At 47.2% G+C, this 24,841-nt stretch overlaps 3 protein-coding genes across 5 annotated transcripts in view; all 3 read right to left on the bottom strand.

Moving 5' to 3' along the window:
• Positions 1 to 3,662: 3,662 nt before the first annotated feature.
• Positions 3,663 to 9,626, bottom strand: LOC149920029 (maestro heat-like repeat-containing protein family member 2B). 3 transcript variants are annotated; one of them, XM_090126076.1, is made up of 10 exons: positions 9,526 to 9,626; positions 9,235 to 9,390; positions 8,887 to 9,009; positions 8,498 to 8,577; positions 7,955 to 8,090; positions 7,746 to 7,838; positions 7,079 to 7,188; positions 6,445 to 6,597; positions 6,056 to 6,210; positions 3,663 to 4,256 (listed from the first exon to the last, which is right to left on the bottom strand). In XM_090126076.1, the coding sequence occupies exons 1-8, from the start codon at positions 9,580 to 9,582 to the stop codon at positions 6,561 to 6,563; spliced, it is 792 nt and encodes a 263-aa protein (XP_089982202.1). In that variant the 5' UTR covers positions 9,583 to 9,626; the 3' UTR covers positions 3,663 to 4,256; positions 6,056 to 6,210; positions 6,445 to 6,560. The 3 variants fall into 3 exon arrangements, with proteins under 3 accessions (XP_089982202.1, XP_089982199.1, XP_089982195.1); XM_090126073.1 differs by lacking the exon at positions 3,663 to 4,256 and adding an exon at positions 4,586 to 5,900; XM_090126069.1 differs by lacking the exon at positions 3,663 to 4,256 and having other exon boundaries at positions 4,586 to 6,210.
• A 143-nt stretch (positions 9,627 to 9,769) lies between these two features.
• On the bottom strand, positions 9,770 to 15,511 carry LOC116230706 (maestro heat-like repeat-containing protein family member 2B). Its single transcript, XM_090142175.1, has 15 exons — positions 15,361 to 15,511; positions 14,950 to 15,071; positions 14,684 to 14,806; positions 14,379 to 14,544; positions 14,125 to 14,223; positions 13,805 to 13,956; positions 13,298 to 13,441; positions 12,672 to 12,764; positions 12,209 to 12,328; positions 11,945 to 12,052; positions 11,596 to 11,755; positions 11,121 to 11,467; positions 10,654 to 10,706; positions 10,215 to 10,322; positions 9,770 to 9,961 (listed from the first exon to the last, which is right to left on the bottom strand). The coding sequence occupies exons 1-12, from the start codon at positions 15,509 to 15,511 to the stop codon at positions 11,289 to 11,291; spliced, it is 1,617 nt and encodes a 538-aa protein (XP_089998301.1). The 3' UTR covers positions 9,770 to 9,961; positions 10,215 to 10,322; positions 10,654 to 10,706; positions 11,121 to 11,288.
• An 8,908-nt stretch (positions 15,512 to 24,419) lies between these two features.
• The window catches only part of LOC149920028 (maestro heat-like repeat-containing protein family member 2A), an 85,201-nt gene continuing 84,779 nt past the window's right edge, over positions 24,420 to 24,841 (bottom strand). Inside the window, exon 5 of the mRNA XM_090142152.1 lies at positions 24,420 to 24,749. Coding sequence (XP_089998278.1) covers positions 24,420 to 24,749 — 330 coding nt within the window. The remainder of the gene's footprint in view (positions 24,750 to 24,841) is intronic.

The raw sequence follows: 24,841 nt of genomic DNA, 5'->3' as shown, positions 1-24,841 counted from the left end.
AGAAAAATAAATTAATTAAAAAAATCAGTAATTCAGTAATTTTCCTCTCTCTGTTTTGGAGAGAAGAGAAAAAAAGTAACTGAAGCTGCTTGAGCCTTGCCTCTGTGTCTAGGAAATAGATCAAGATTTCTCCTACATTCATCGTGCCTCTGTTAAGGAGAAAGTCAAAAGCTAAGGAATTTTTTGCTGTGGAGGAAAAAAGGAGTGGTGTCACCCAGAGGTGTGCTGGAGGAAAAGAGTAGTGGGCAAGAACCAACCTGGATGGAAGCTACTCAAAAAACCCTGAAAAGCCAGGCTGATGGATTCTGCCTCCCCAAGCAGCGAAGCAGGGCCATCAATGAGAAGCATCTCTTGGGGCCATGCTCTCCCTGGGAGTCACAAACTCACCTCCTGCACAAACAGAAGCAGCACAACACAGTGTAAGCAAGGGCAACCAGGAGTCTTTGTGTCTGTCAGTTTATCTATCTGCCTCAGCCAAACCATTGTGCTTCTTCTGACCTTTAGCCTGATTCGTGTTACAGATAGAATGAGTGGGGGAATATATTGCTCCTTTGCTCTTCAATTAAGACAACAGATGTCAAGCAAAGTCATTTTGTTTCCTGACTTTTCATACCTGAGTTCTGCTTTTAATATTTATGCCCCTACTGATTACAAGGCAGAAAGCAGAGAAAAATCAACAGCAAACCAAGGCCTAGTAAAGTGGTTCTCATTCTCAAAAAGGATATCTTTCAAATGCTCTGTATTAACATTTTTTTTTTCTGTTATGTGCTTTATTTTCAATTACATTTCAGAAAGAAAATCAACTCGTCAGGTGATACATAGTGCAGACAAATTCACATTATTTCACATTTTGCGGAGATACTGACTTAATGGCTGAGGTGGAGGGAATTTCATCTTTCAGCTACCAAATCTCAGAAGCAAAATGTTTTTACTATTTCCTCACTGAGTAGTTTAAGCTACAGCCCAGTACGTGATGAGACAGAATACACCTGGAAAAATACCTATGCATTCATTTATTCAAGTTGTCTTTGCATTTTGGACCTCACATCCAACACATCAGAATGCCTGACCATATATTCTGGTCTAAGAATTGCATTACAAATCACTGAACTTCAGGCTTTCATACCCTCACATTTGTTCTTTCCCTACACCACTTCAGCTGCTTGCGCTTTTCTTCATCTGTAAGGAACTGGAAACTTGTATGATTTTCTTGCTCAAGTAAAAAGTACAGTGGTATAAATTCAGCTTTTTTTTCTTTCTTTTTTTCTTTTTTTTTTTTTGTTACATTAAATAGAAGCATAATGAATAGGAATTAGTTCTCTTTACTCCATCAAGTAGTCAATTAACTCAAATTTGCTCAGAATGTAAAATGATTCCTTTCCTTGACAGCACTTGACAGCATAATTTCTCCTATATCTCCACCTGCTCTCTCTTCCACATCTATTTGCTCTGACTTTACATTTCAGAGAAGAGGAATGGATGCAGCAATAAGAAGATTTCTAAGATCCCTGGAATTAACACCTGTGAGGTTGTGTGTCAGTTGAAGGGTATAAAGCTTTTCTTTCCTCAGATAATAATAATTTAAAAAGGACCTATAAAGGCTAAATGATGACTGGCTAGTCAAGAAAAATGAGGAGGAAAAAGTGGTCTCTTGCCTCTATATCCACTCTCTCCTTGTGATGACTGAAATATAGCATCCTCCAAAACAGATGTCCTTCTCTTAATCTTCTTCACATTTCTGTTGCTCCTTCTCTTTCATATCCAAGTCTCTTTTAACTATTTTTTTTTTTTTTTTTTTTACTTTTTTACTTTTTAAAATAAAAACAAGCAAACACAACTTCCTTTCATTTTCTACCTATTTGCTTCCTTAATGCCTTATGTGTAATCCCCTGTGGTCTTCAACTCTTCCACTATTTTTCTTTCAGGAAGCTTGTTTGTAGGGACTACTCCAATAAGACGTGTGGACTAAAAGGTAATGGATTCTGCAACAGTGGGATCTACTCATTTGGGCACACAAAAATATCCCCACTATTTTTTTTTTTTTTAATATATATATATTTTAAATTCTGTCTGAAGAAAACTGATGCGATCAGATGATCAGAGAGCTGGAACATCTCCCCTGTGAAGAAGGGTTGAGGGAGTTGGGCTTGTTTAGCTTGGAGAAGAGAAGGCTCTGGGGAAACGTCACAGTGACGTTCTAGTACTCAAAGGGAGCTTACAAAAAGGAGGGAAATTGACATTTTACACAGGCAGATAGTGATAGTCAAGGGGGAACATAATTAAACTGAAAAAGGGAAGATTTAGATTAGATGTTAGAGGAGAAATTTACACTCAGAGGGTGAAGAGGCACTGGAACATGCTGCCCAGAGTAGTTGTGGTGTTGTACTTGATGATCGCCAAGCCATTCTATAGTGGCTTCCCTGTATTTTTTTTTTTCTCTTCTTTTCCAATTTTCCCATTTCCCTTTTTCCTACCCTTTCTTTCCTTTTTTCCCTTTCTTTTATTTTTGAAGATATTCTATGTTTTATCACAGCCACTTCCAGTTTAGAGTCTTTTTAGTCCTTGGAGTTCAGTCAGTTTTTGTCTCCCAGGAGAATTACAATAAACTTATAAGCCAACATGTAAAGTAAAGACTTGGAGGTAATTTGAATGAAACACTTTCACAAGCTCACCCAAAATGAGAAGGTTGGTTTGGCTTTCCATGTGCTTTTAGAGCTGGTTATGAAGTAGCCCAAGCTCATTAGTTCTGCTAGGTATATCAAATGGGTTTCTGTATCTTTCCTGACAAGTTGTGAGTGTCTCTAGTTCTCAACAGTAAAAAACATAACAGGAGTGAACATTTGTAATATGATACAGTGTTCCTCTACCATTGATAGCATTTTTCCATTTGTTGCCAAAAGGACTGTTTTGAAAGTGAATTTTTGCAGTGAATAGAAGTGACATCCTCCAAAGACATGAGATGGAAAAAGTACTTTATGGAATTACAATGGCAAGAAATATTAATAAAATAAAACAAAAACACATGTAGCAGGGCTTTGAGAGATTTAGACAAAACTCAATCACATTTATTCATTCATTTATTTATTTATTTATTACAAATAAATGGATTTATAGTCTGAGGGGGAAAAAAAATTAAAAAAAAAAAAAGGTAACAGCATACCCTATTGCAGTTTGTCCTAAATGAAGTATATATATATAATTGAAAACTATAAAAGTATTTTGTATCATTTTTTTAATTGCTCATAAAGTTTCCCTGCTTTGAAACTGATAGAAAAAAAGTACTGATAATGTGTTGGTTTTTTTTTTTTTAATTATTATTTTCTTCTGCACCATTTTATTAATATTATTCATCAGATTGTACAAAAATGTAATGAGAAAACTGGTGATAGGATGTTGGAGTGGTGCTGGGAAACATCCCATCACTTTCGGTAAATATACATCCAATGGACAATACAAAGACTTCTAAAAAGAGCTAAACTATCAAAAATGAAACACAGGAACCACAAATGAAATATTTCAGCTTTTCACAATCTCACTCCACTTTTGCTGAAGTAGTTCCAAATCTACATATTTAAATAATCATGTCAGTCAGACCCACACTATCATTTCTTATTTTTTATTGTTTTACTAAATGCAGAATTTCTAAAATAAATAAATAAATAAATAAAAAGTAGTCCAAAAAGCATACACGTAAAATGCTTAGGAGGAAGTTTTCCACTCAGAGGGTAGTGATGCACTGGAACGGGTTGCTCAAGGAGGCTGTGGATATCCCATCCCTGGAGGCATTCAAGGATTCAAGGCCAGGCTAGATGTGGCTCTGGGCAGCCTGGTCTAGAAGTTGGTGACCCTGCACATAGCAGGGAGTGTAGAAGCAAGATGATCATTGTGATCCTTTTCAACCCAGGTCATTCTATGATTCTATGATCTCGAGAAAGGTAGGAGGCAATTGGGTGAGGCCAGGCTCTTCTCAATGGTGTGTAGTGATAACACAAGCAGTAATGGCCAAAAACTTGTACATAGCAAGTTCCGTGATCGAGCACTGGAACAGGTTGCCCAGAGAGGTTGTGGAGACTCATCCTATGGAGACAGTCAAGACAAATCAGGACGGCTAGCTGGGTGACCTGTCACAGGGCTCAGTGCACAGAATTCTGACTGAGCCATAAGCAAGTGTTAGTAGCATTGAAGGAGCTGTATCTGAGTGTTGCAGACAGGCTCTCTCAAGGCAAAGGCTTGATCTGATAGCAGAAAGATTCACACTATTTTAAGAAGACAAGAAAAGTGCATTAATAAAAACAAGATAAAGAAAGTATAATAATAGGTGCATAAGGTATCACAACAAATTACAAAAGAACTCCCATTGGGTGTTTTTAAAGCTCATCTAGAAAAAGAATATCCAAAAATAGAGAAGAAAAAATAATGTAAGAAGGAAAGAAAAGGTAGCAATACATGTAAGTTTGAGGGAAAAAAATGAGCAAAAATGTGAAGAGCAGACCATTTGCAGATGTGTAATTGGCTTAACAATCCTGCTGTTTGGAAAAAGTACTATGGATGTAAAAATACTTGGGATGGAGTATTCAAAAGGTAATTTGAATGGTACCAAATGGTACACGCAATATCCAGTCTTTTAATTAAAGGCTTGAGTAGTAATAGCAATTTCTTATCAGGAGTAAAGGCGTATGCCTATCACCTATGTACTGAAAAGTGGTACTGATCACTGACAATGGTCAAATTTGGTTCTATAAATACTATTCAAATGAATAGTATTCAGCAATTGCAGAACTCGCTTCTTGGCAAATTTGTCCATATGACTGGTACAACTTCAGAAAACAGTCTTGCAGTATATTTCTGCTTTCAATTTTTTTTTTTTTCTGGGAGAAAATTTTTGATACTTGCTGTTTGGTTTCTAAAAGGACATTTTGGACTGCTGATACAATGCCTTTTAGAAAGATAAGAGATAATTAGGAATGTCCTGTCTAGATGCAGATTCTGAAAAACGCAGATTTCAATGAAAGAAAAAGGAATTTTCACTGCTTCAGAGTAACTTCATTCGAAACCTGTAAAAAAGCTTTCTGTGTGCAACCCATAAATCACGACACAGCACCTGAGGGAGCTGTAACTTGAATGCTTCATTTAGCTTTGGAAGGATGTTACAAAGCTAGAGAAGAGAGAACTTTGACCAGAGATGGATTTTTCACCTTGATTATGCTCTTAATAAAACAGTACACAAACTCTTACAGTGTTTCATGGAATAGATGACTGGTTATTTATCTCCACTAGGCAGCAGACCATTTATCACGATGCATCAATTGTTTCTCTCTTTTTAAATAAACAAAAGCATAAAAAATAAATTGAGCTTCTCAGATTAAAAATTATGTTTTGTTTTCTGATACTTTCGGGTTGCTGTGTCCGTTAACATGCCAGTAAGACTTTTGCCACTTCTTTCTATGGAGTGTGTTTTTTCTCAGCAGGTGAGAGCAGAGGAGAGCACCCTGACACCAAAAATGGCTGCATAAGTGTGCAAACAGTACTCATATGCTCATAAAATGCTTAGGACAATGTTTTTCTCTCAGAGGGTGGTGATAAACTGGAACAGGTTTCCCAGAGAGGTTGTGGAGTCTCCTCCTGTGGAGACATTCAAGACCCATCTGGACGGCTAGCTGGGTGACTTGTCATGGGGTTCCTGCTCTAGCAGAGGGGTTGGACTCAGTGATGTCTTGAGGTCTTTTCTATCCCCCGTGTTTCTGTGATTTCCCCATTTCCCTTTGCCTGCCATCAGCCACAGTCCCCAAGCGCACTTTAGCAACTGCCAGCTGGAATGAAAGGCAGTAACTGGTGGCTGACTGTATCATCATCGGCTCCACCATTGCAGACAAAACTCTCTTATTCTCCTCCACATCTCACTAGAAGAATGAGAGTCTCAAGTTGTGACTGAGTAATTTTTGCTTCAAACAGTCTTTGAGAGGAAAAAAGAAAAGCTGCTTCCTCCCAGGATCCCTCTAACAGAGGCAAGCTACAACTGTGACCGCAGCAACAGCAAAGGCAGGGGTGCCAGTACCTGTCTGTGGGCCCAAGCAGCCGGGAGAAGTTGTCAGTCATGACCTCTTCGTGACAGTGGGTGAGGATGACCACTGCCTGGCACAGGAAGGGCATGCACGTGCTCTGCTGCATGGATGATGTGCAGCTGCGCAGGATGTAGAGGATCAGTGGCACCTGAAAGAAGGGGAGAAAGAATGACTTGCTGCATCCTTGACTCTGCAGGGCCTAACCATGGAGATTTGGTGCATGAACAGTGCTCGTTCCCTTGATGTGCTGCCAAGGCCTATGCCTAAATTTCATGCCAGCGCTGGTTCTGCACTCAGGTTGTGCGTTTACACAGGCGGCAAACGGCACAAGACATAGAGCAACAGCCAGAGAAAGTCCAAGACGTGTAAGAAAGTCTCTTACATCTTGACAGATGTCCTTTCCGTACATCTGCAGAAAGGTGATCAGCCACTTCCCAGCAGCACACACACGCATTCCTTTAGCTTTCCGGAAGCTCTCCTTGATGGCCATCATGAGGTCTACGGTGCGTTCCAGGGGGAAGTTTCTGCATACGATCTGCAGAGAAACGAGAAGCAGGAGAGATCCCATCACTGCTCTCTGGCAGCTCTTCAAAGTATAAAGCAGTCTTGAAGGCATTCTTAGTTCAGTGGCCTGCCGGTCATTCAGGCGGCAATCACAATGTTCCTGCTCTCCGTACCCCGCTATTTATTCATAAGGCGGTCACGCCATCTCTCAGCTTCTGCACCCAGGGTGTTTGCTTACATGCAAAGCCTACCTCCCAGCAGCCACAGTCACACACACACAAACACACACAGTCTCACACACACACACACACACAAATGCACATCATGGAGTCAGCTCCTTGTGCTGGGTGCCTGAAGGCCAGACGTAGCTCAGAGCCTCCTGCTGCGTGCTGAGAAAAGCGGTCTGAGGGCGACAGCTCGTTCTGGAAATGGTGTGAGAGGCTGCGGGGAGCAGAGGGACATGAAGAAACCTAGGCACTGGGATCCCACCACCCCTTTTTGGGTCCACTTACCCTTGCGATTCTGGCTGAGGTCTGGAGCTGAGAGATGTTGCTGCAGGAATGCAACCCCTCACGCAGGCTCCCGATGTCTCCCGTCTCAATGACTCTGTTGGTCGCCTTGGCTGGAAAGAGCATGGGGAGAAAAGTGAAATCATGCTTCTGGAAATGGAACTGCTTTCCACAGGGGAGAGACACTTGAAGCTCTTCACAAACAGCCAGAAGCTGGGAGCCGGTCTGCAGGGCCCTCTTGCGCTCCCACATGTTTCCTGATGTCATTGATCTCTGCAGGACCTGGGGCAGAGCATCTGTCTCATTGTGGACATCTTTTCTTTCCCTTCCTGCCACCCCTCTCCCTGTCCCTCCTTTCCCAGCACTTTCCTTCAGGGCCTGCCTTTGGGCTGCATGCGGCCCCTCGCCTCACTGAGCACTGGCACTGCTGCCCTCGTTCTCTGCAAACACTCCTGCCTCCTAACGCAGGAGCTTTTCCTCAGCTGTGGCCTGCCAGGAACTGGCTCCTGCCTTTCCCCCTGCAGGGCCCATTTCTCTGCCCATTTCTGAGCTCAGAGTGAGCTGGCACGTCATCAGATTTCTCCCCTTCTGATCGCCCTCTCAATCTCCAGATCTCTGTCCCTGCTATCAACAGGCACCATGCTTTCTCCCTTGCCCCACAAGTACTCACATGTACTATGTTCTGGAAGAAGCCACCAGTGGGCTCAGTCTCAAGCTGGACTGCTATGAGCCAGCCCAGAGCTTTCACTGATGTTTGCAGAAGCTGAAAGCAGAAAAGGGGATTGAGGTGTGGCATCACAGCTGCTGCAAGAGCATAGGTCGTGTGTGCTGAGATAGGGTTCTGACTGAGAGATGGCTGTGAAAGTTATGGCAGGTTACCTGCAGGTATCGAGCTGCTTGCTGTGACTTCCTGATCTTCAGCATCATCTCTGCTGAAGGGTGTGTCACAATGTTCTTGCAGCACAGAGTCAATATTTCAAGCATGTCCTTGCTTCCAAAAGAGGGCTTCAGCTTGCTGACAGGAGGAAACAGGAAGAGAAAGTAGAAAGGGCCTTTAGCAGCACTCTCCAGACTGGTTCAGACAACATCTGAGTTTCTCCTAATCAACAGCTGCAAAGCCAGCACCACCAGCCCGTACTGTTGAGTACCATCCTCAGTTCCAATGGCGTCTGCCTTCTCCCCAGCAACAGTGAACCACCTCCTGCTCTGAAAGGACAGACACCCAAGGTCTCCCTTCTCTTCTCCACCAGGGGACAGGAGAGCCAGGGCCTTTCTCCCTGCCCAGAACCTCAGCTTCACCAGGCACAACAGTCCAGCTGTCTCTCCTGTAGATGCGGCTGCTCAACCCCCGCCTCCAACAGACCTTGGAGAGCTACCCAAAAGCGGGCCACCATTCTACCCTGCAAAGGCTCCCACTCTTACCTCAACTGCTCCAGGGCTAGAACCACCTTGAGGGGTACTGGGGAGGCAGGGATGCCCAAATAATACTTCTTCAGCAAGTCCTGCAAGTCGCAAAGAAACAACTGTCAAAGAGGGCAAAGGGCACGCGAGAGCTATTCCTCCTGGCCTAGAGACAGACAGCTGCCACACACCGGTCCCATCGTTCCCACATTTCCCACTGAGGCACTGCAGGATGCAGCAGCTCCACAACTGTTGGACCTAGCCCACTGCCCAGCCGCTGCCTGCCAGCACCCAAGGACCTCACCAGCTGGAGACATGTGGATGAGGAAGACCTGCATGCTTCCAGGGAATTGAACCTCGTGGCACAGAACAGAAGTCTGCTGCAGACAGCCCCGTCTCTAGGCACTCACCATCAGGATCTCCAGAAGCTTGCCCTTCAAGGAGGGATTAAAGCAGGCAGAGTCACCCACAGCTTGGAAGGCAGAGCTGAAGTCGGTGATGCTCTGCACCAGCGCAAGATTGTTCTGCAAGTCCTGAGGCCCAAGAGAGAAGAACATTCTTTGAACTGTGGTTCTAAGGGGCCGAGGGCTGCAAGGTGGACTTGTGGGGGCAATGCAAAGGGAAGGGCTTGGATCTTCATCTGGGCGCAAACCGTTCTCCAAGGGAGCTTTGGAAAGACAAGGCCCATCTCAGCATCCCCCCATGTGGAGGGGCTGCAGCTGGGCACTCAGACACCCTGGGTCACTTCAAGCTCTCACCCGGCAGCTGCAGCTGTAGAGCATCAGGATGTTGCCCACAATGTCTCCCACTAGGCGGGCGAGCAGCTGTTCCTTAGAGGCACGCAGTGCCAAGCTGCCATGGGCGAGCATGAGAGCACTGCGTGTGGCATGAGCTCTTCTGCTGTCCAGTTCCACCTGTGTGGGAAGAAATGCCTTGAGACACTCGCTCAGCGGCCCCCAGTGCCCCGTGATGCACCTGGGCTCCCAAGGCAGGAGCTGCTGTGAAAATAAGGCAGAAGAATGCCAAGATGGAAACCCGTAATGCTTCACCTTCTTGCGTCTGGAAATCCTTGCATTCTGGCCTTTGCACAGCCTGGACGCAAACATGGTGAGTGTGTCCAGGACTGCGTGGAAGTTGCTCTCAGCAGCATGGCTGACAGATCATTCCCTGCGCAAAAGAACAAGGGGCAGTTAGTGCAGGCCTGAACCTACTGGTGCGGCCAGCCACAGTGGCCAGGCCAGTCCTCGCCTGAAGGAAATGCCAGCAGTGAGGAGACCAAAAGGCCTGGAGCAGGGCCAGGAGAAGCCCCCTGGCCCAGGGACAGAGTGGGGATGCTTGCAGAAGCTGGAGAAGAGGAAAGCTCACCTGGGCCTCAGCTGGCTCCTCCGCATTTGCTTCCTCCAGGTGCTGCAGCAGCTTCTCTTGGATGTGGAGGACTCCTTTACAAGCTGCCAGTGCTGTCCCCAGAGCCTTGTACAAGAAAGACTGCATGGGAAGGGAAGGAAGAAGCTGAGATGTGGCAGCAGCCTGATCTGCTGGCTCCCTGGGAGTCACTGGGAGCACCTGCAGGGCCGAGCTGTAGCCAGCCCCTGGGCAGTTTGCAGGGAAATGAGCTTTGAGGGGCATAGCCCGGGGAAGCAGCATGAGCAGCCCGTGTGGGCAGTGCACCAGCCCCAGCCCCAGCACCTGTTGAGCACCTGAGCGCCTGCACCACTGGGTAGAGCCGGGGGGAACTCACCTTTTCTCCAGAGCTGCTGGCAGAGCTGCTCAGCCACCGGCTCAGCTCGCAGCTCAGGCCCTTGGTCCAGGCCTCATCCTCTATGGTCTCCAGCGACGCCCTCAGGAACTGTTGGAGAACAGGAGAAGCCAATGATCCCTTGCCCTTTGCCTCTTCCCCCATTCCCATGTTGCTGCAGCCTTCTGGGGAGAGGTGCCTGGAAGAACAATCTCTCTCCCACCTCCACCCAGCATTCCTTCCATTAAAGCTGCCTGCTGCTCTTCTCCTAAGACCCCCCTGGGCTTGGGACAGAGAGGAAGAGGCAGCGCCACAAAGGCATGCAGCTGCTCCGAGGCAGCATTTGAGAGGCTGTTCCTGTCCCACGGTGGCTCATATGGGAGCAGGGCTACTCAAGGCACGCAAGCACTTCTCTGCACTGCACCGCTCAGCAATGCTGTACCTTTAGCAGTCGGTGCTCCCACTCTGCAGAGTCCGGGAAGCTCTCGTCTTTCCCTGCACAGCAATAAGAAGCAAAAGACCATTGCTTGGGATCAAGCCACAAAGGAAGAGCTGCTGCAAACCTGACTTGGCCTGGGCACTTGGCAGTGCCAAGCTGCGACCTGCACCCCTTCCACAATGACCTGTCCCTCCCCACAAAGACTGTCCCTTCAGGAACACAGAACTAACTGTTCCAAGACTGCTATCTGAGGGGACGTGAAGGGCCCATCCATGTCCTGGAATGCACAGATCCCTGGGGGGAAAGATCCCCAGGCCTCAGCGCTGTCTCCCTGGAATGGGAACAGCAGCAGAGCAAGCACTGGGCCGCAGGCAACGCTTCCCCTCTGCCATGCTGCAGAGCTGCATTTTCATTCCCCCCCTTCCCTTCTCTTCCCTGCCTCCACCTATCCCTCTCCACCAACACTTTACCTTAGAAGCACTGCAGCAGCAGGGGGATCTCAGCAGCCCACATGGCCCCCAGAGCTCTGTGGAACCTGCTGTGGAGGTTTTTCATCAGCAGTAAGGCAGCGGCTTGGAGTTCGCTGCCTGCAACATGGCTCCCTGCCACCACCTGAGCAAGAGCAAAGAGAAGCAGGGTCACTTCTGCAGCAAGAGCAGCAGGAGGGAAGAAGATCGGCTCTGCCCTGGTGGGCAAGGGCAGCCAACAGCTTTGCCTGTGGCCATGCTGCTTCCTCCTAGGGGCTGGTGGCACTGGACTCTGGAGCATCTACTCACCAACAGGCATGTCAGCAGTGTCTGTGGAGTCAGTAGTGGGCCTGCGGGGAGAAGGAAGTGCTGAGTAAGGCTCCAAGACACTCCGTGCCCTGCCACGCTCACCTCCGCTGTCCCTGCTGGGTGCTGACAGAAGACCAGCAGAGCTCACTGGGGGAGTTTCTGCTCCTACCTTGAAACACAGAGTTGAGGAAATGGGGATTTAGTTCTTCTATCTCCTGCCCTGTCAGGTCCTGTCTTTCAGCCAAGGCTTGGATGCAGCGGGAGACCGGGATCAGCATGCCCGTGTACTCGGCTGGCACCACAAACAGCAGCAGCCACGGCCACAGGAGCTGTAGGGAATGAGGCAGTTGAGCATGTCAGCATTCCTGCCCCCGCTCAGAGATGAAGAAGACTCTGTGAAGTTCCCTGAGTCATGTGCGCTTCAGAGCACATTGGAAGAGAGACCTGGGGTGTTGGAATGGGATGAGGGACACGTAGTGTGCAGGCAAGGAGCAGCAGCAGGGCGGAATGTGACTTACTTTGGACATCCCTCTCCCAGAGACATCCAGTGACCCCAGGATGTCCATGCACAGCTCTTGGAGATCTCCTTCTTCCTGGGCTTCCTGGGCAGAAAGGTTTCCGGTTGCCTGCACAACAGTGTTGTTGCAACACCGGTTACTCTCAGTTCTCAAAAGCCACTCACGGAGGCTCATGTGTGGCCTCTCTGATGCTTCTGTGCATCAGAAGATGAGCCCCTGAGCAGCACAGGTTTTCCAAAAGAAGATGCTGCCCACTGTCCTTACCCTTCTTCCCGTGGTGCGGCTGAACTCACTGAAGATGTGCCCCACCACATCCCAGGACGAGCAGCTCCTGGCATTAGTGCTGAGCAGATCTTCGATGAAATGCAGAACAGCCCTCCTCACCTGCCAGGGGACAATTGTGAGTGTGATTTTCCTGATCAGAAGGCAAAGGGAAGCCACCTGCCCATCGGAGCAGCCCTTTGGGTGTGAGCAGAGACTACAAGAGCAGAAGAGAAGCCTTGGCTCCTGAGGTGAGGGCCAGGCCTTAGCACCAGCCTGTGTGCTTTCCATGCACAGCGCAGGGACCTGCCCGCTCCACTCTGCCAGCTTTCCCCACAGGACCCATTGCGACCATGTGGTCCATGCCCCAGCACCTCCCTGGTCACCCATCCACCTGTGCCCCATCCCCTCCTGAGGCTTAGACAAGGGGGAAACTGCTATGGGCGCAAGGATAGGTTCCCCTTACCTGATAGAATGTGGCACTGGTGATGACCAGAAACTTGTCCTTGGGGATGAAAGACTCAACACCCTCTAGAGCCTCCAGGAAGATAGTGAGGCTCTGCAAGAGACCAGGAGAGGAAGAAAGGCCTGAAGCCACATCTAGCCACTTGGAGCGAAGAAACTGTTTCCCAATGGTTTGTCTCCTGGGAGAAGCTCCTGCACAGGCATTCCTGTTTGTCCCTCCCTCCCAGCAGCACCAAGATTGTCTCTCTGCTCTCAACTGAGCCCTGTTTGGGCATTGTTTGCAGGTATTTCCCACCCAGCAGCCCTCTTCTCCCCCATCAGATGCAACTGGATGTGGTCCCCCTGGTTGTTAGCACAGCTCCTCAGGCACTCAGGCCCACAGTGGTGGTTGTGGTGGTGGTGAAGTCTCCCATCCCCAGGAGATGGGCCCCAGTGACTCTTGGCTCCCTCCTGGCTCCTGTCTGGGTTGTTCCTTCTTTGACTGAAGAGCTCTGGAAGCCTCAGATCTCCCTTGAACACCTGTTCCTCCTTTCTTCAAGGGCTCTCTGCCTCCTCCCTGCATCCCCCTGGCCCCTCGTGGCACTTCACGGGCCTCACATCCATGCTGAACCCTGCGCATCATCTTACCTTGGCCATCCTGCAGGTGTCTTGGACCTCCTGACATGGGTGCACAAGCCAGAGAAGCTGCTCCCAGGCCTGCTCTCGGTGCAGCTCCTCTTGCAGGAGGACAGCCATCATGGCAGCCAGAGCCCGGAGGACAGCCTGTTTGTCCTGGAGAGGGATGGCAGAGGCCCGGCATCAAAGACTGAAGGTCTGCCCTTCCTACAGAGAGGGCGTTCTCTTTTCCTTCCCTTTCTTCATACCCTGTGCCCAGCAGGAGATGGGCTCGCTCTGGAGGGCAGGCAGGTGTTTCCCAAGTCCTCATCCCCAGCTCTCCCTGCCACAATACTGTGATGTGCAGCTGCTTCCCGGCAGGGAGATCCAGCTCAGAGCTCAGAGCCAGTCTGGGGCCCTTTGCAGAGCCAGCCCACTCCCTCTTGTCACCCCTTTGCTCTCAGCCCTCTGGGCACTGACAGAGCTGCCGACGCGGATGCCCCCACTACCATCCCAGGCTGAGAATGCATCAGTGCTCACCTTTTCCTCCTGGCAGTCCTGCCAGTTCCTCACCACAGAGAAGAAGAGCTGGTGAAGATTCTCATACATTTGCTCTCTCTCCATGGCAGACCAGGGGCATTGCTTTGCAGAGGACAAGTGAAACTTGATTCCATCTGACCACTGTTTCACAACTGAAAAAAACAAAACAAACAATAAAAAAAGAAGAATAATTAATTAAAAAACAAACAAACAAGAACAACAACAGAGCAAGACAAGAGAAAAGGGAGCCTGTGAGAGTCTGCAGCAAGGCAAGGTGCAAGGGCTGTCCCGAGGCCCCCTGCTCTGGGGCCAGCACTCACCAGCACAAGCGATGCGCAGGGTCCGGCCACTCTTCACCTGGCCCACCACACTGCGTAGGCCGGCAAGAGTCAGCCATGTGAAGGAGATGCACTGTGGAGCTGCAGAGAGGAAGGAGAGGGCCATGGTCAGAACCCCAGCAGTGAGGGAGGAGGGGCTGCAGCCCTGCATCCCCCAGCTCAACACAGTCCAGGTGCAGAGGGGAGAGGCCCCTTTCCCAGTTGTCAGAGATATCAGGAAGCTCGGGGCACTCTACCATAGGTGCTGAAGAGTTTGCTCAGGGTGATGAGCACAAACTCCTTGGACATCTCCCCTGCGGCCTTCAGGTGGCCCTGGAGCTCGGCCATCACCAAGCTGAAATGTGTCCAGGCCAGAGCCACCAGGACATTGCTGGCAGCCATCCTCACGTTGTCTGTCACGCCCTGAAAAAGAGTCACTGGTGACACGTGGCACAGGAGACTGCCTGAGGCCTTCCCTTGGAACAGCTAAGCCACCGCTGTCAGCCAGCAGAACACCAGCGTGGGCAGGTGGTTCCCTTTGCCTTTGGGAGTGACCCCTCACCTGGGCTGCCGTCAGGTCCTGGGACACCTCTGCCAGCAGCCAGTTCACCACTCCGCATGGTGGGTGGCTGTGGTCTTCCCTCAGGGCACTCTCCAGCTCACAGTACGCCTGCACTCGGTCACCCTGGGGACAAGGATCAGTCACGCTCGCATGGCCCGCTGCCAACCATCGCATTGTGGATGTGCTGCTGGGGCCTGGCACACATGGGACCGGTACTGTGGCACTGGGCCAGGGCAAGGATTGATGGTTGGATGTCCCCAGCTCACCTCCTGATCTTGCAGACGCTGCAGCAGCAAAGACACGGCACAGGCAGGGACAGGGCTTGCCACCCTGCCTCTCTCCCTGCGACGCATACATCTGGGCATGCAGCCCACACAAGCAAAGAGTCCTGGAAGGAAAAGCAGAGCAGCTGTTGCTTGGAGCCAGGGCCGAGCATCCGGCTAGCTCTGGGAGGAACACTCCTCCAGCCCCACAGTGCAGGCTGAGCTGCGCTGGCACATGTGGTTTGCAGGGAGTGGAGAGAGAGCCTTCTACTTGCTGGGGTACTGGGGAAACCACGGTGGGCGGCTGCACTCAGCATAGCAGGGATAGTGCTGCTGGCATATCCTAAACAGACACTGGAGACACACATGTGCTCGGGCAGCGTCACGGTGTCCAGAGAGGTGGAGGGAGCTCACCTCGAAGGGCTCTTAGCCGCTCCATCACAGCAGGATATCTCCAGACAGACACAATGCTCTCTCTGGGTTCACTTCCTGTGAGTCCCACAAGCGGACTGAGCCACCGCTCCCACTCCTGCCACAAGGGTGAAAGAGACCACAACTGTGACATCATACCAAGCAGTGTCACCTCACAGAGAAGGACGTGCTCTGGCCTGGGAACCAGACAGCATGCAGAGCAATCTTGCAGGCCCCCCAGAACAGCATGTTTTTGTGATGCACTTGGCTCCGGGTTGGACACGTTCCACGCTGAAGCAGAGAATCACCTCAGCAGGAGAGAGAGAGCCCCTGCCAGGGATGCCGTTGCCCGGCATTGTCTTAGGGATTGGGACTCCATGCCGGGAGGCACTGAGGCCCCCATCTGCTGCCCAGACAACCTCTCCAGAGAGCTTTGCTGTCTTCCAGGAGCATATAGTGTCAGAGACATTAAGGAGACACCACCACATCTGATCAAACAAGAAGACCACCAACCACTTGTTGTCATTCAAGTAGGGTTATGGGAGGCTGCTATGAGGAAATGGCAGAACATCAGAAAGGGACTTTACATTCCTTGGAAAGACGCTAAAGTCATCAGGAGCACCTCTACCCTCCTGAGTAGTGGCTGGGTCCCACAAGGAAGAGGAGAATAGAGGTGGTAAATTACTAGCTGATTACCAGAATGGTGTCGGGATTGAGGTTCTGTGTACCATGATCTTGGGCACACCTGGGAGACCAGGTGTGCTGGCATGAGATGGAAGATGGCTGAACAGGTGGGGCCAAAGTGTTCTGGGGAATAAGCTGGCTGGGGAATAAGCTGGCTACCAGAGCGTTAAACTAGATTTGATGGTGTCTGAACCCTTCTTTGCATTTGGCTCAAAGCTTGCTTGGCGAGGCATTTCTTGTAATAAGACTCTTATCCAGGAGATGAGAGGTGGGTGTTGCCTTGTGGCACTTTGTGGACAATTTTACATTTGAAAGCATTTCATTGGAGCTGTTTCCCTTCAGAAGAGAGTGTGCAGGACTTTTTGCTGGCGGAAGATCTGTCCTGTGACCAAAAACTCCAGCTTGATACGGGAGAATTGGGGAATGATACCATCATATTCTGTGAAAAACAGGATGCAGGTGGGTACCTCCCTCTTATCTGCTGGCAAGGCCCGTAAGATGGGAACAAAGGAGTTTCTACTGAGATCCCAGAGCCAGAAGCTGCTGCTAAACAACTAAGATTTGTAATAAACTGGTCAGGCTAACATTTGACCCACTTTGTCTAAATCTCCTCTTGTGACAGAGAAGGGCGTGGGAATGCTGTCTTTTTACTCAACTGTGAAAAGAAATCTCCCAGTTGGCCAGAGGACTCCTTGGAGAAGATAACATTGCCAAGAGCCTGGCTTAAACGTTTCTGCATCCCTCTAGAGATACCTGCACCCTCTACTTCCCTACGGTGCCTGTATAGCAATGCATGCCACGTGGGGAACAAACAGGAAGAACGAGAGATCCGTGTGTACTTGCAGGCAAAGCAAGGTGCTGGTGTTTATGTGAGAGAACAGCTAGAATACATTGAGCTCCACTGCAGAGGGGGTGATGAACAAGTGGATACAGCTTGTGTGTAAGAATTAAGAGTAGGGCTAACATAGGTGACACTGTTATGGGTGTGTTCTACAGGCCATCTGATCAGGAGGAGGAAGTGGATGAGGCCTTCTACAAACAGCTGGAAATAGCCTTGCGATCCCCAGTACTTGTTCTTATAGGAGACTTAAACCATCCTGATATTTGTTGGCAAAATAACCCGGCCAGGCACACAAGGTCCAGGAGGTTCCTGCAATGCATTGATGAAAACTTTGTGACGCAGGTGGTGGAGGAGTTGATGCAGAGGGCTGTGCTACCTGACCTTGTTTTTACTAATGAGGTAGGGGATGTGAAAGCTGGGGGCAGCTTGGGATGCAGCGATCATGAGAGGGTGGAGATCAAGATCTTGTGTGAAAGAATCAAAGCAATAAGTGGGAACGCTACCCTAGACTTCAGCAGAGACAACTTTGACCTCTTCAAAGACCTCCTTGGATGTATCTAATGGGCTAAAGCATTAGAAGCTAAGGGGGCCCATGAGAGCTGGTTGGTCCTTAAACTCCATTCTATTAAACCTTGTAGTGGCTGTGACACATCAGACCTTGTTAAATGCTAAACATATCAAAGCGCTTTTATAAATAACATCAAAAGGACTGGGAATTTGTACTTACCCTTTTGGTCTCAAAACAAAATTAGCACAAAGAACCATAATCTATTCCTTAAAGTCATGTTTATTTCTTCTATGGACTAATTGCAAGTTTGATCTGCATCATGAGGGAGTTGTAAAGGAAAAATTGTCCTTTTCTTTCTTTTGGATAACAAGTGTCACTATTCCCAGATGAAAACGAGCTTCTCAAGAGAGTTAATTACAAAAAGCATCTTTTATATGTTAGACCTTGATTCATGCAGCACAATTGTTAAGGAGAAGTATCAGCTGATGTTAATGAATAGTTTTATTTTTTGATGCAATTCTGAAGTACAGAGGTGTTTGTTTTTTATTTTTGTTTTTTATATTGCAACAAAACACAATACTGCTTTATCTGCAATTACAAAAGCCTGGAAAAGTGAGAGAGGAACTTTGGGTGGGTGGTGGGGAATACTAATAGGAGCAACAACATAATAGGACAAGACTGGGAAAGTTCTCTCAACTATGTGACATAACGGTTGGGAAATACTAAAAGACTGATGAAGACTGTCTGAAAGCCGCTGATCTTTTTTTGTTCCTCCTTTTTTATGGACAGAGTTGCTCTCTTTGTGCCAAACCTAACCCTTTAGTACCAGTAAGTAAGTGAAACATGCTGCAGGCAATGACTAATAAAAACTAAAGCATTCTTCGTACTGGAAATTATGTTCTGTCCATACTGTCACATTTTTAACTGAGTTTCAGATCCCCCCTAAAAACAACACAGGGATATAGTAATGGGCTTGGAGAAATGGAAAAAGCCATCTATGCTGATATCTAGCATTCTCTATTGAGAGTATGTTTCATGCAAAAAGAGAAAAACAAACTGATCCCAACTCACAAGTCAGCTGATAAACTTTATGTTTTCTGCTGTAAGGAATCTGATAATTGAGGTCAACATATATCTTTATCAGCATTGAATCTGCTGTCTGATATCCAGTGTCAACAAGTGTAGCAAAACTATGCAAGTCAGAATTTGTGAAAACAAGCAAAATAGTTGATACCTTTCTCCCAGTCGATTATAGGAGAGGTTCTTGTAGTTCTGTAAATGGCTTAGAAGGTGTTAGATTTTTTTTGTGTGTGGAGAATGTATCCATCAGTGTCTTTTTAATATGGCATTCCTGTCACAGCTCCTGGCTCAGAAATTCCCTGAACAGCTGGCTGCTGAGAAATAGTAGACAAACCCACTTTCTATGTTTTAATTTTTTTGATGTGCTACTGTTCACTGGTGGAAAAATAATACTGGGCTAAATGGACTTTTTTGTCTGTCACATTGTGATAGATAGCCCCCATGTTGTGACGTGAGGGAACACAGAGCTGCAAAATCCTAAACCTGACTAGCAAGAGCTGATCCTACTTAAGAGTCTCATAGAAGAGTTTGGTGCATATATAATTTTCCGACCTTCTCCAGCATGCCAAGTTTATTAGACATGGGCTTGGAATTGGGAGGATTTAGTGTCTTTCTGCTCTGACAACAGCTTGTTGAGTGATAGAATCATACAATGGCTTGGGTTGGAAGGGACCTCAAGGATCATCAAGTTGTGCATATCTCAGCTGCTCTGTGTCTTCACATGGGACTAGGGAGCGATGACCTGCAAATAGGCATCATCTTGTTAAAAAATACACACAAAAATCCTTCAATTCTATTCTTATGTTGGTTTTTCTGCCATCCACAGTAGAACAGATTATTATTATTATTATTATTATTATTATTATTATTATTATTATTATTATTATATTTTGTGTGTGTGTGTAAAAAATCATGCCTTTATCGTCTATGCTGAGCTTTAAGCTCACCAAATGCTCACAAATACTTTATTTTAGAGGCTATTTGCAGTTGCTGGAATCACATCTGCAGATATGTGGGCCATAAAAGCACTTGGTCATCTATTTTTTTCTCCAATCCAATTTTTTTTTTTTTTTTCCTGGTCTTCTAAAAACTGTTATACCACAGCTTATGGAAATATTTGATGTCATTCTCTTTCGTTAAATTCTTCCCCTTGGTATGCCTCTTAATCTGTTTATTTCGAACTCTTGTCTCTCTCCGTTAAGTTTCTGCCCACTCTTCCACCCTGTTCTGTCACTGAAGACGTGACTTCCAGCATGGCACGCCCCAGCTCTGCCCCGTGCCGGAGCAGTTCAAGCTCCCGTTCCGGCCGCGGAGGCCGGGCTCCGGCTGTCCGCAGACTGCTGCATTCCATGGCTCTGCAGGAGCAGCAGCACCCTCTGCTGGGGTAAGGCATGAGCTGGATTTTGGGTCTTCATGGAGCGTGAAGCAAACCGTTAGAGGGGACTTCTTTCTGAAAGGTTGACGCTTTCTCCTGTGTGCATTCCTCCTGTTTGTTACCTCTCCTGGGTGCTCTAGAAATGGAGAAGACTGGATCCTCTTCTACTGCTTAAAAAAGAGCTGGAGGAGGACTTGAAGTATTAATGTGTTGCTTTATGGCCATTTTACAGCCATCTTTTGGGTTAAATCCTTGCTGTGGAATGGAAGGCTTTCCAGCTTTTCTGTGGGAAGACTTGGAGAAAGTAACAGCAAACCTCAGAGAAGGAAGTATACTAAGAATTATTTTGAGAGCTTTTATATTCTTGTCTGTGCATATTTTGGGGATTATAGGAAAATATTTGTGATATTTTAGGAGTTAATGTAATAAGTGCCATGTAACCTGGCATGTCAAAAACTCAGTTACATTGCAAGTGTGTGTGTATCCACCTAGCTCCAGAGAAAGACACTCCCTGTAGTCTCCATAGTAAGAGCCCCAGGAGGGGCTCACAGACCAGTGTTGCCTCAGAATGCATTCTGAATAGTGCAGTGGAGCAGTTTGTCTTGCAGGAAGACAAAATGTCAACCTGACAGCCAGGAGAAGGGAGGAGAAGAGTGAATCTAGATTCAGGATTCCATACAAGCTTCTCTCAGTCTTGGATTAGGTGCCACTAGTGTGGTGTGAAGGCTCGGCCTGCAGCTGGTATATGGAATGAGGAATGAAGGTAAACGGAATAGTTGAAGAAGAGAAATATAGTCAAAGGAAAAGAAGTAGGAAACAGTTATTTGAAAAGTGGTGACTCAGTGACCTAAAATGGCTTTACAACAGCCATTAGTTGTGACAAAGTACAGCCTCATTAGTTAGAAGTACTGAACGAGATGATTGTTGACACCATAGAAGAGAGGGACACCATTCAGAGGGACGTGGGCACATGAGAATCTAATGAGATTCAATAAGGCCAGGTGCAAGGTGTTGTACTTGGTGCAGACAGGAGTACAGACTGGGAGAAGAAGGACATTAGGAGCAGCCTGGCAAAGAAGGACTCGGGAGTCCTGATGGATGAGAAGTTGGACATGAGCTAGCAGTGTGCACTTGCAGCATGGAAGACTAACAGTATGCTGGGCTGTGTCAGAAGAGGGGTGTCAGCAGGGGGGGAGGGGATTGCACCCCCGGCTCTACCCTTTTGAGGCCCCACCTGGAATACTGTGTCCAGGCCAGTACAGGAAGGATGTGGAGCTGTTGGAGCAGATGCAGAGGAGGACACAAAGATGATCAAAGGGCTGGAGGATCTTTCCTGTGAAGAAAGTTGGGAGTCAGTTGGGCTTGTTCAGACTGGAGCGAAGAAGGCGCTGGGGAGATCTCATTGTATTTGATGTATTTGAAGGGAGGTTACAAGCAGGTTGGGGACTGACTTTTTTACTCCATGGTAGTGATACGATGGCAAAAAGTTTATTCAGTGTCTGGCAGACATGCTGAACACACATAGTTTCTTTTGGTTTTGGTAGGTTTTCTGAGTCTTCAGTATCTGAAATCAGTCAAAACCTCTTATTTCTTATCCCAAAAGTACACTGAAAAAACGAGATTAGGTTTCATAAAGCCACAGATTCAGAAGCAAGTGAAGCTTTCTAAATGTGACTCTGAGGATGTATGCTTGAAGTCAGACTAGGCATGAATATCAGTTATTAGCACTACAGAAAAGACCAAATAAAACCACCATGTGCACAGAATACTGACTGAGCCATAAGCAAGTGTAAGTAGCATTGAAGGAGTTGTATCTGAGTGTTGCAGACTGGCTCTCTCAAGGCAAAGGCTTGATCTGATAGCAGAAAGATTCACACTATTTTAAGAAGACAAGAAAAGTGCATTAATAAAAACAAGATAAAGAAAGTATAATAATAGGTGCATAAGGTATCACAACAAATTACAAAAGAACTCCCATTGGGTGTTTTTAAAGCTCATCTAGAAAAAGAATATCCAAAAATAGAGAAGAAAAAATAATGTAAGAAGGAAAGAAAAGGTAGCAATACATGTAAGTTTGAGAGAAAAAAATGAGCAAAAATGTGAAGAGCAGACCACTTGAAGATGTGTAATTGGCTTAACAATCCTGTTGTTTGGAAAAAGTACTATGGATGTAAAAATACTTGGGATGGAGTATTCAAAAGGTAATTTGAATGGTACCAAATGGTACACGCAATATCCAGTCTTTTAATTAAAGGCTTGAGTAGTAATAGCAATTTCTTATCAGGAGTAAAGGAGTATGCCTATCACCTATGTACTGAAAAGTGGTACTGATCACTGACAATGGTCAAATTTGGTTCTATAAATACTATTCAAATGAATAGTATTCAGCAATTGCAGAACTCACTTCTTGGCAAATTTGTCCATATCACTGGTACCACTTCGGAAATCAGTCTTGCAGTATATTTCTGCTTTCAATTTTTTTTTTTTTCTGGGAGAAAATTTTTGATACTTGCTGTTTGGTTTCTAAAAGGACATTTTGGACTGCTGATACAGTGCCTTTTAGAAAGATAAGAGATAATTAGGAATGTCCTATCTAGATGCAGATTCTGAAAAACGCAGATTTCAATGAAAGAAAAAGGAGTTTTTGCTGCTTCAGAGTCACTTCATTCAAAACCTGTAAAAAAGCTTTCTGTGTGCAACTGTAAATCATGACACAGCACATGAGGGGGCTGTAACTTGAATGCTTCATTTAGCTTTGGAAGGATGTTACAAAGCTAGAGAAGAGAGAACTTTGACCAGAGATGGATTTTTCACCTTGATTATGCTCTTAATAAAACAGTACACAAACTCTTACAGTGTTTCATGGAATAGATGACTGGTTATTTATCTCCACTAGGCAGCAGACCATTTATCACGATGCATCAATTGTTTCTCTCTTTTTAAATAAACAAAAGCATAAAAAATAAATTGAGCTTCTCAGATTAAAAATTATGTTTTGTTTTCTGACACTTTCGGGTTGCTGTGTCCGTTAACATGCCAGTAAGACTTTTGCCGCTTCTTTCTATGGAGTGCGTTTTTTCTCAGCAGGTGAGAGCAGAGGAGAGCACCCTGACACCAAAAATGGCTGCATAAGTGTGCAAACAGTACTCATATGCTCATAAAATGCTTAGGACAATGTTTTTCTCTCAGAGGGTGGTGACACACTAGAACAGGTTTCCCAGAGAGGTTGTGGAGTCTCCTTCTGTGGAGACATTCAAGACCCATCTGGACGGCTAGCTGGGCGACCTGTCATGGAGTTCCTGCTCTAGCAGAGGGGTTGGACTCAGTGATGTCTTGAGGTCTTTTCTATCCCCCATGTTTCTGTGATTTCCCCATTTCCCTTTGCCTGCCATCAGCCACAGTCCCCAAGCGCACTTTAGCAACTGCCAGCTGGAATGAAAGGCAGTAACTGGTGGGTGACTGTATCATCTCCCTCCTTCTAGTTTATGAGTTGTGTCTCTCCGTGGTGCAGAACACTGTGGCAAGCCTTCTGTACTGTGGTGGGATTGTGGTGGGGTTGTGACCTGCTGCCGTTCCCCTCTGTCATTACCATGCTGTTCCGTTTGAATCATGAAAAAAGCTGTGGGGCTGCTCGTTCTCCTGATGCAGGGCTTTGTTACTTATTATATTGTGTGATGCATTTTCTGAGGGCTGCTCAGAAAGCAATGCCTCTCATTGTGTGGTGTTGACTCATGACATTAGAGGCGGATGTTGGTGGTGTGGCAGTAGGGGCTGAATCTTCCCACCAATATTCTATGGTGTGTTATTGCCGTGTGACAGATGGCAGCAGAGGAGCAGTCTGATGCAGTGGGTCTGATGTGGAAGTGCACATGAAGCAGGGATGTGTCACTGAACTCCTCCATGTGGAAAAATTGTCTCCACTGACATTCATCGATGCACACGGAACACTGAAGAAGACCAAGCAGTGGATGTGAGCACAGTAAGGCGGTGTGCAGCGGCAACAGCAACAGTAGGTCACCTCCACTGGTGCAGATTATTACAAGCATGGCATGCAGGCTTTTCTTCATTCCCTTCCCTTCCGCTCCTCTTTCCTCTTCCCCTCTCCTCCCCTCTCTTCCCCTTTTACCTTCCCTTTTACCTTCCTTTTTAAGTCCCTTTCTCCTCTCCTCTCCTCTCCTCTCCTCTCCTCTCCTCTCCTCTCCTCTCCTCTCCTCTCCTCTCCTCTCCTCTCCTCTCCTCTCCTCTCCTCTCCTCTCCTCTCCTCTCCTCTCCTCTCCTCTCCTCTCCTCTCCTCTCCTCTCCTCTCCTCTCCTCTCCTCTCCTCTCCTCTCCTCTCCTCTCCCCTATCTCTTCTCTCCTATCTCTTCTCTTCTCTTCTCTTCTCTTCTCTTCTCTTCTCTTCTCTTCTCTTCTCTTCTCTTCTCTTCTCTTCTCTTCTCTTCTCTTCTCTTCTCTTCTCTTCTCTTCTCTTCTCTTCTCTTCTCTTCTCTTCTCTTCTCTTCTCTTCTCTTCTCTTCTCTTCTCTTCTCTTCTTTCATTCTTCTATCGGCTCCACCGTTGAAGACAAAACTCTCTTATTCTCCTCCACATCTCACTAGAAGAACGAGAGTCTCAAGTTGTGACTGAGTAACTTTTGCTTCAAACAGTCTTTGAGAGGAAAAAAGAAAAGCAGCTTCCTCCCAGGATCCCTCTAACAGAGGCAAGCTACAACTGTGACCGCAGCAACAGCAAAAGCAGGGGTGCCAGTACCTGTCTGTGGGCCCAAGCAGCCGGGAGAAGTTGTCAGTCATGACCTCTTCGTGACAGTGGGTGAGGATGACCACTGCTTGGCACAGGAAGGGCATGAAAATGCTGTGCTGCATGGATGATGTGCAGCTGCGCAGGATGTAGAGGATCAGTGGCACCTGAAAGAAGAAGGGGAGAAAGAATGACGCTGCATCCTTGACTCTGCAGGGCCTAACCATGGAGATTTGGTGCATGAACAGTGCTCGTTCCC

Source organism: Phasianus colchicus, chromosome 1 (assembly GCF_987193195.1).
Source record: "Phasianus colchicus chromosome 1, bPhaCol1.hap1.1, whole genome shotgun sequence".
NCBI classification, from domain to species: Eukaryota; Metazoa; Chordata; class Aves; order Galliformes; family Phasianidae; genus Phasianus; species Phasianus colchicus.
The sequence above is the reverse complement of the archived record's forward strand: the minus strand, read 5'-3'. Positions and strand labels throughout refer to the sequence as shown.